The sequence below is a fragment of the Scophthalmus maximus genome, chromosome 12 (genome assembly GCF_022379125.1).
Source record: "Scophthalmus maximus strain ysfricsl-2021 chromosome 12, ASM2237912v1, whole genome shotgun sequence".
Lineage (NCBI taxonomy): Eukaryota > Metazoa > Chordata > Actinopteri > Pleuronectiformes > Scophthalmidae > Scophthalmus > Scophthalmus maximus.
Window position 1 is genome coordinate 22,760,001 of NC_061526.1, and position 10,000 is coordinate 22,770,000.

Consider the following 10,000-nt stretch of genomic DNA (forward strand, 5'->3'; position numbering starts at 1 on the left):
ATCAAAAGGCTGTGAGAGGCTGGTGACCGTGAATGATTCACTGCGTCTCTGCTGCTTGTGCAACTCAAACTGCAAAATAATCATAATAAATAATCAAATTCATGTGACTCACAACTGTGAAGCTGATGGTTGATGATAATCATGATAATGATTATTAGAATAATAGAAGAAGAAGAGGAGGGCCGGTGCATGCGCGCATGGCTCCGCGTGGCCCCGGTGGAACCCGCAGTTTGGTTTGTCCGCCTCTGCTTTTTTATTTTTTTTATTTAACTCGTGTCAAAATTCTGCATTTAAAAACGAAAATCACGCGATTTCACGGCGACGCGAAGAGGAGGAAGAGGAGGAAGAGGAGCGTGACCGACTGTGAGTGCAGGACTTTGGCCCGCCCCGGTTCTCGGGAGCGCGTAAACGGACACTGGCACCGCGTGGCACCGCGTGACCCCACGCACAACAGCATCATCCAAGACCGTTCACCGTCTCCACTGACGATTCATTAAACATGGAGCTCCACAAAAATACTCTCTCTCTCTCTCTCTCACACACACACACACACACACCCTCCTCCTCCTCCTCATCTTCCTCCTATTCCAAAATAAATAGATTCATTAAAATGCATTTTCTCCCTTTATTCACTCAAAACAAGACAGAAATTGATTTCTCCTTATTTCCCCCCATTCATAATTAATCTGTTTTTATTATTTTTATTATTAGGCCACACCTATAATATGCTTTAATTATCTGTGCTTGTTGTTGCACATTAACTTCACCTCCTTACATTGAAATGGAATGAGCTGTAATCATTTCCCGAAAATATAAGAGGCAGATTAATAAATCATTACTGATCTGGATGATGATTTTTTTCCCTTCTTTTCTTTTGTAATTCTGTTTCAGATGCGGAAAAAATATACTAATTCCATAAAAGAAAAGCTCCGGCAGCTGCTGAATTATTCATCGAGACACACATTTGGCTGTATGTATAAATATATATATATATATAAGTTTATACACACAAGGAAGGTTTGGCGTCAATTATCTTTAATTTATTAACCCTTAATTGAATTTTCCTTTTTCTCGCCAAAGATAGATTTCGCAGGGTGTGATCGGTTTACATTCTCCCTCACACAGAGTCAACGTGAGAGAGACACCGAGCATCCTCCTCTCTCCTCCTCCTCCTCCTCTTCCTCCTCATGTGAGGAGAAGGATCAGGATTTGCTCGCTGCTCCTTTCAATCAGCCGCGGTGTCAACACGCGCGCTCGCAGCAGGCCGCTGCGGGGTGAGCGCCATTTTCACAAGGACCAGTTATGGTCATCGATATGGGGAAAAAAACATTTCAGGTTTTTTTGTTTTGTTTTCCCGCGCGCGCACACGCACGCACATATTGATGATTGGTTCACACGCGGCTCTGGTGTTGATCAGACTGCAGCTGCTTCATCTCCTTTGTGGCGGAGCAGAGAGAGAAGAGGCTGCTGATGCTGCTGCAACACAAAAGGAGGCGCAGCAGCATCGTGTGTGTGTGTGTGGGGGGGGGGGGGGGGGTGGGTCTCTGAGAAAATATGTGCAGAGCACGAGCCAATAACAGACAGAACTATAAAAGATAATAACGACACATAACTACTGTTTTTACGCACAAAACGAACCACGTGTATCATAGAAAACCCCCCACAAATGCATGTTATGATATATCCTGGTGTGTCACTTATGAATGACAGCTGACTACAGGAAGACGTGTGTGTGTGTGTGTGTACACTCACAGCGAGTGGGCGTCACCTGGGCTCTGATCAGCTGTTGTTCTCGCCATGTACCTACGAAAACAAAGAGTAAAAAAACTAAATAATAATTCGGAAATTTTGCAAAGAAATCTTTGTCTGTGACATTATTCATATTTTAATATCAGGGCCTATTATTCGTTTCTATTGGCCTTTTCAATTTCCATTCCTCTGACCCGGAAGAGCTGCCGGCTCACGCGCGCGCGCGCGCACCTCTCAGCTCAGTACAGTAACTATGGTAAAGATGTCGCCTTTGGTTTGGCCCGTGTGCGCGCGCGTAAATGTCCTCCTCTTATGATGTGACCGAGGGGCGCGCGCACAACCACCTCTATGTGTGAGAGAGTTTTTTTTTTTTTTTACCTTCCTCAGTCCACGACTCTTCCTCTCCTCCTCCCTCTCTCTCTCTCTCTCTCTCTCTCTCTCTCTCTAAATGCCATCGGCGCCTCCATCTCTCTATGTCACTCAGTCTCCTTCACATCTGCAGGGGGGGAGAGAAAACCAAAAAAAAAGCCTCCACCCGTCCGGCGGCCGCTGCAGGTCAGTAAAACATGTTTTAATCTATTTCTCTTAATGTTTTGCTTTGGGGGAAAAACAACCGGCCGGTGCGTCCGAGACGCGCCGCGTCCACTCGGCTGCTGCTGCCGCTGCTCGAGGCTCGACTCGGGCAGAGATTGTTGCCTCGTCTGCGGTGGTGGATGATAATAGTGATGATGATGATGGTGATGATGGTGATGAGGGCAAAACTTTAGCGAGCGGGTTCGAAAGTAAACGAAGAAACGAACTGAGGAAAGATTCGTAGATATTGTGGATTTTTTCCCCCCGGAGTTAATGTGGAGGAGCGGAGCCGCGTGCATGGCACTTGCCGGAGAGAGGCTGCGAACAGCGGCCGCGCAACATCCACACTGCGACCGCCATTGCTGCTGTTAACCGTCGCCATGTCCTTTCACCGCATGTGGCCGCGCGTAAAGCACCGACTCCGGATCCATTCGTATATATAAAACATATATATATATATTCAGCAACCTTACCTCGAAACCCACCCCTCACAAAAAAGGAACGGTAGATGAGGGGTTTTAACGGACCTATTACCTACCGCCCAGCTCGGTCGGTTGGTGTGTAGGCAGAATCCCGTGCACGCCGTGAAATTGATCTGATTACCTTTTTGCCGGCGGGTCATTAAAAAAAAAAAAAAAAAAAGGAGCTGCTTGCTGAGGCTGCGCTTCCTCCCCTCCTCCTCCTCATCCTCCTCCTCTTCTTCTTCTTCTTCCTCCTCCTCCTCCTCCTCCTCCTCCTCCCAGTTATTAGTCTCCCCCATCTCGCCTTCTTCGGTCGATGTGTCCTGATATGGCGGAGAGAAAGAGAGGGGGAGAAAGAGAGAGACAGAGAGAGAATGAATGAGTAGTGATGCCAAATTAAGGGCATCACCCGCGCACGGTCACGGGCCAACGAGCTCCGGCAGCGGTCATTTGCATTCAGAGTCACAGAGCGAGAGGAAGAGGAAGAGGTAGAGGAAGAGCTCGTCCATACCTTTATCTATAATATCTTTTTTTTTTTTTTTTTTTTTTTGAAACAGCATTTTAAATATTGTTTAAGATATTGAAAGTCTGGATTAATAATTCCACCTCCGGCCTCGGCTGATGAAGTTGGGCAGCAGGTAGGATGGATGCTCTCACTTCCATGTTCTATTCAGGTCATGGATTTGTTTTGAAATATCTCTCTATTTTTTGTTTGTTAGTTATATTTACTTAGAGAAACGCGCGTGTGTGTTTTTAAACGTATGCAGACGTATTAATGATGTTGCTTCAGAGGTGACGAGGCCTGTTTGCTGAAGGGAAAGATTACATCAGTGTGTGTCTGGCGTGAAGCGATAAGAATCACGAGCCAAGTCAATTGGCATCTCTTCTTCTACCTCTCTTTTATCATTTCTCTCTTCTTCTATTTTCTTTCCCTTCCTCTCTGTCGTCCTTTCTTCCTTTTCTGGAACAATATGACTAACGACGCAAAACGCAAATCGCTCGAGAGAAACTGATTTCTCGTCCCGAGACTCGTTCTAGGAAATCCACGTTCTCTCTCTCTCTCTCTTGTTTCGGGTCTCATCGACGTGTCGTCGCCTTCATCCTCCTCCTCCTCCTCCTCCTCGTCGTTTTGTTCTGAGAAGCCGAGTCTGTTCACATAGCGCGAGGAACACACACACACACACAAATGTTATAATATTTGTGTGTGTGTTGCTTTCTTGAAAAGAGCAGAAAGAGGCCACGGATGAGTCAGAGAATAAAAGAGGCAGGTTTCAAAATGTATAAACGAGCTGGTCACGGTGACACATGAGACCAAGGGCCTGGCGCACTTCGAGTCACTCACCTATTTCCTTTCATATGATTTATTATGTATGTGTTATTAATAACCGGGCTCGCGGTTTAATTTTCACCTCATTTGTTTATTTTGCTGTTGATTTATTTTGTATTTAAAATTCTCTTATCAGGTTGAAAGGTGAATATTATTTGAGACGGTTTATGGTGACACACACACGCACACACTTTTTATTCTTCCTATTTTTTAATAATTACACCCTCTGTGTTTTATTATTTTGCGATAAAAACCTTAAATATTATCATTATTATAACTATAAATGTATTATCATTATTACAGTAGTATTTAATATGCTAGTGGTGGTATATTGTTATCATGAGCTATAATGTATTTTTTATTATTATTGTGTGATTGTATCTTTCCTCGCCTCTGATTCAAAAAACAACTGGCGGAAGGAAACTATATTTTTTTTTAATGATGGAGTCATAACACAAGAAAGTCAGGGGCAACGTAAACACACACGCACGCACGCGTTATCTAAAACATTTCATCGTCCACACACAAAATAATCCGCTCGTGGTCTAGAACAGAAAGAAAAAAAATTCCATAATAATAATAATCTGTGCCATGTGTTGATTTTAATCAGAGCTTGTCGACATAATCAGGCAGAGAGGATCTGTGCCATCAGAGGAGGGACTGGCCGCGCGCCCACTTTGACGAACCAACGCACAGCAATAACACACACACACACACACACACATTTGAAACAGCTAAAGCCACGGTTTGGGATTATAAATGACAACTTTTCTCTTTTTTTTGAAGAGAGGCAGCTGAATAAGCTCCAGTGTTATTGACACTAAGGTTTTTGGAATCAAGTGACGGGATGACTTCCATCCATGTCCCCGTTCTCTCCCCCTCTCTCTAAGCTCCGATATACATCCAGTCAGGGAAAAAAACAAAAACATAAAAATCATAATCTGGATTCCAGGCTCTACACACATTCACCGTCGTGCACGTGTCGCCTCTCTCGGCCACTGCGTGGATCAGAACAACTGGCCGCATCGCGCGCGATACTCTTCTTTCCTCTCCGAGAGGATAATTACACGAGTCCGCTGACAGCTCGACAATAGCAGCTACAGCCGTTTGCGTCCAAGTTCAGTCTCGGGTTTTGCCCCCCCCCCCCCCAGGTACAGGTCTATATCCTGGAGAGGAAAAACTGCGACACTTTGCCAAGTCTCTCTCTTTCCATGGAGCATGGAGACATCGCCGGAGCGTGTGGCCTTTAAAAAAAAAAATCTCTCTATATATATATACATATATATAATTTCTATCTATAAACTGATCGACGTCATTGATTATTGATATCATGGGCCTCCTGCGCGTTTCGTGCATCCAACCGACCCGATGTCAGTCAGACGCGGTCACAAGGGCGTGCGCGCGCGCGCTCCCGCTGCCAATACCTATGTCCTCGCGCGCCGTGGCCGTGAGAGAGAAGAGAGGAGAGGGTTTCACTTCCTGACTTGCTCACATACACCGCGGTGACGTCATATCCAGTGGCGGCGTGCGTCGCCGAGGCGCGCGCGCACACACACACACACACACACACTGTGATCTACGATTACGCACATGTCAATCTGAAAGTTTATTATGGAGAAGCCAATCTTGGCTTTTGACATAAAATACTTTCCCCCCGGGAAACACACACACACACACACACACACACACCTTGAATATTCCTCCACTTTGATTTAGAGGGAGAGAGGAAAAATAAATGTTGAGCCTTTAACATGATGTCTGCTGCTTAGGGATGAAAATCGAAGAGCATCTCTTTCCGCCGTGCGCGCGATCGTGTTGCAATTTAATGCACTGATGTTTTGAATAAGTAATGACACGAGCCCATTGTGGCCTGTCAGTTTGAGTTGCCGCAGTGGGATATGTGTGTATATATATATAGATATATCTATATCTATATCTATATATATACACACACGACATAACAGTTTTCTTTCTTTGGTTTTTATTTGTATTTTTTCTTTGTTGTTGTTGTTTTGTGGGGACCGGGAGCTCGGTCCACCCCGCGCGTCCTTGTCCGGTGCAGACTTCCACTTCACGGTGGAGGAGGTGGAAGAAAAAAAAAAATGTATCCACATTAGAATAATGCGCGTGTCACCGCGAGAGGACGCACTGTCACAAATTTTAGAGGAGCGTGAATGTCCCGCGACCTGCCAGTGGCCCAGAGCAACAGGCTCAGCTGCAGCCTCTCCTCCTTCTCTCCTCCTCTTTTCTTTTCTTTCCTTTTTTTTTTTAAACTGCTGCAGCAGAGCCTGATTTATTATGTTATATTTAAATGTGCTTTTTTCTTAAAAGCACAGTTAATGTTCCATTTTTAGATGGATTAATTATTGTTTTATAAATTCACTCCCCCCCCCCCCCCCCCCCCCCACTATGTCTCCATGCATCACTCTGTGGTTAAGTTTCATGAGGCCTAAAGGAAAAAATGAATTTCTTTTTTTTTACTGTGCCATATTTTCTTAAGGCAAGGTCATTGACGAAAATAAAAAAAAATCCTGCAGCACGTTCTTGCATATTCTGCTGTGGCCCCCACGTTATATTCAATTAGGGTGCCTTAGGCCCCTCCCCCTTCCACCGATGACACTGACAGACCCTCCTTAAGTTGCGTCGCGCCACAGCTGTCTGCGAGCATTGAGCTGCCTGGCGCCATCCTGAAAGAATGCCTTCACTGTAAAAAAAAAAAAAAAGAAAAAGAGAGAGAGAGAGAGAGAAAAAAAGGGGGCTGGAGAGAGAGAGAGAGAGAGAGAGAGGTGGAGTAGAGCAAGGGCGACAGAGTACACACGGAGTCAGAGAGAGAGAGAGAGAGAGAGTTAATGGAGAGAGAGAGGCTACAACTGCGCACAAACACAGATTTGATCAGTGAGTTAAAGTCGCTGCAGCAGCCGGTCAGTGCGCAGCGGAGCCACGTCCCTGCGCCTCCACCTCCGACACCACCTCCGACTCAACCCCCGACTCAACCCCCGACAGACTTGTTGAGCCGGAGCCGAGGAAACCAACTAAACTGACGTTCGTTCGCTTTTTTTCTCTCTGAGAGGAAGAAGAAGAAGAAGAAGAAGTTCAGGAACTCTTCTGTCTCTCTCTGCTCTGCGCGAGGCTGGATTCCATTTTGGACGTATATATATATTTATATATATATATATATATATTTATATGACAACACGTTTGTTGCATTTTGTAATGCGGGGTATGTGTCGAGTTTAAATATGCTCTTGTGACCTTTTCGTTGTTGCTGCTGCATGTGAACCCGCCTGAGCCAAAAACTGAGACAATAACAGTCTTTTCTCTCTCTCCTCTGTCTCCAGGTGATCAGAAGAAACACGCGCGGAACCTGTGGATTTAATATTTAATAACAGAAAAAGAAAGAGCGAAAGAGAGAAAGAAGGAAAACTGGATTTGGGACAGACATTATTTTTCATCTGGTGACTTTTTTTTTTTCTTCTTCTTCTTTTTTGCGCATGAACATTTGCTTGAAGAGAAATATTTAAAAAAAAAAAAAAAAAGAAAAGAAAAAGCAAAGCAATGGAAGTAAGTGCGGACCAGCCCCGGTGGATGAGCCACCATCCCTCGGTGCTGAACGAGCAGCATCCCGGCTCGCACCACCCGGGCCTCGGCCACTCGTACATGGACCCCTCGCAGTATCCGCTCGCCGACGATGTGGATGTACTCTTTAATATCGACGGGCAGGGGAACCACGTCTCCCCGTACTACGGCAACTCTGTCCGGGCCGTCCAGAGGTACCCCCCGCCTCCCCACAGTGAGTCCCACCGCCTGTGCTCGGGCCCTTTTATTACTTTATTATATCTAATGAACGTGCACATTAGTGCGTAATGTACCCGCAGCCGAAAAGACTGCGTTTGGGATTTTTGATCCAGAGACTTTGTCTTTTTTTAAAAAACAACCTGAGAATTTACGTCCATGGCGTAAAACACGTATTTTTATTTATTTTATTTTTTTAACCTTTAGCTCGTGTTTGTTTTACACACTCGTGAATGTTACTGTACAAACTGTACAATAACATTCAGCTGACTCAGGTGTCAAAAGTAGATTTTTCCTTTCGTGCGTAACTTTGTTTTTCTGGATCAATCCGGTGTTTTAAAACAAACAGGCATACAGTGTTGGCACGGAAATCACAGACGCGAACCTGGAATATGTTGCTAATGCTCAGAATCATATTTAGTATCATCATCTTGCAGACACACACACACACACACACACACACACACAGTCATCTGTGGTGTTTCCGATATCGTAACTTCCTGAACCAAGTCAATCTCGATATATCGAGTCGTTTTCGACGTTTGATGCTTGTTTGTTAATATCGAGGCCTGTTATTAAAATGATGGATCAAATGAGAACCTCAATAGAAAGCCACAGCTGTAAGGAAACATGTGTGCGATGTGTTAGAAATATAAAAACGATATGAATAATGTGGTAAATCTGTGCGTAAAAGCGCGACAAATGTTACGCTTCTAGGCCTGAAGCCTTTAAAAGCAGAAATGATTTGATGTGTGTGTATAGTTGCAGCAGACTGACGTGTTCCCCGTGTCTCTGTGCCGCTGCAGGTAGCCAGGTGTGCCGCCCCTCGTTACTGCACGGCTCGCTGCCCTGGCTGGAGGGGAGCAAAGGCATCGCCCCGCACCACAGCACTTCCCCCTGGAACCTGAGCCCCTTCCAAAAGAACCCCCTGCACCACGGCTCCCCGGCCGGCCTGTCCGTCTACCCCCCGGCCTCCTCCTCCTCCCTGTCCGCGGGCCACTCCAGTCCGCACCTCTTCACGTTTCCCCCGACCCCGCCGAAAGACGTGTCCCCGGACCCCGGCCTGTCCACGCCGGGCTCCGGCGGCTCCGGGCGGCAGGAGGACAAGGAGTGCATAAAGTACCAGGTGACCCTGGCCGAGAGCATGAAACTGGAGTCGGCCCACAGCCGGAGCGTGGCGTCGCTCGGGGGAGGGTCATCCTCGGCCCACCACCCCATCGCCACATACCCACAATATGTCCCCGAATACGGGCCAGGCCTCTTCCCACCAAGTAGCCTGATAGGTGGGTCCTCTTCTAGTTATGGTTCCAAAACAAGACCAAAAACAAGGTCCTGTTCAGGTAGGCGTGCGCTTTACTACATTCCCTTCTGATCTAACATGATTCCCCCTCGTTTGCAGCCGCAATGATTACACATGTTTAATCTCATATATACAGAAAAAAAGATTTCATCCATCCCTCATAAGAACGAGCTCCTCCTGGGGCCAAAGGGTCAAACCGCAAAGCACTTTCTTCTGTAATAATAATAATATAAAATACTTAAAATACTTAAATACTTAAAAAAAATATATTCGACACAATTATATTATTAAATACCTCAAATGGATTCACTAACAAATTAAATTAGTTGACTATTCCCCAGATATATTTCTTTTTTTACTTCAAAGAAAATCGAGCCATGACGCAATCGGGTTCAGAGAGGAATGCTTTCTCCTGTCCCCTCGTCCTGTGCACTGACTCGGAGTTGGGGGCAAATCGAGAGGGGGTAGAGGGGGGGTAGAAGAGCCGGTCTCCGGACTGTGTCGCCCCGTTTATATGTTTAAGATAATCCCATCACTGTCGGACCAGTGCGCGCCACAGTTGCATTGTTCGCGCAGCGGCGACGCACCGGATGCTGCTCGGTCCATTCACACAGAGAGGGAGCGGGGAGCGGGGAGCGGGCGCAAGCGTCGCCGTGGCAGAGAGCACGACCCACCGCGGGAGGGGAGAGGAGCGGGGGGGAGAGAGACAGGGGGGGAGTAATTATTTTAAAGGTTATTGCTGCGCAGCCGAAAGATCATTTTTCCCTCTTTCTTTTCTTCCTGTAATGAGATTAATAT

At 46.1% G+C, this 10,000-nt stretch overlaps 1 protein-coding gene and 1 long non-coding RNA gene across 8 annotated transcripts in view; one reads left to right on the forward strand and one right to left on the reverse strand.

Moving 5' to 3' along the window:
- The window catches only part of LOC118283327, a 33,075-nt gene extending 30,164 nt beyond the window's left edge, over positions 1–2,911 (reverse strand). The window contains exons 1-2 of the long non-coding RNA XR_007031779.1: positions 2,796–2,911; positions 1,753–1,803 (exon numbers count right to left, since the gene is read on the reverse strand). This is a non-coding gene — a long non-coding RNA (uncharacterized LOC118283327). The remainder of the gene's footprint in view (positions 1–1,752; positions 1,804–2,795) is intronic.
- Positions 2,912–6,882: 3,971 nt separating this feature from the next.
- Positions 6,883–10,000, forward strand: part of gata3 (GATA binding protein 3) — a 10,975-nt gene continuing 7,857 nt past the window's right edge. Inside the window, exons 1-3 of one of the 7 annotated variants that reach the window (XM_047336184.1) lie at positions 6,883–7,330; positions 7,449–7,900; positions 8,709–9,242. In XM_047336184.1, coding sequence (XP_047192140.1) covers positions 7,666–7,900; positions 8,709–9,242 — 769 coding nt within the window. In that variant the 5' untranslated portion in view covers positions 6,883–7,330; positions 7,449–7,665. The remainder of the gene's footprint in view (positions 7,331–7,448; positions 7,901–8,708; positions 9,243–10,000) is intronic. The other 6 variants (XM_047336178.1, XM_047336182.1, XM_047336180.1 and 3 more) reach the window with 6 other exon arrangements.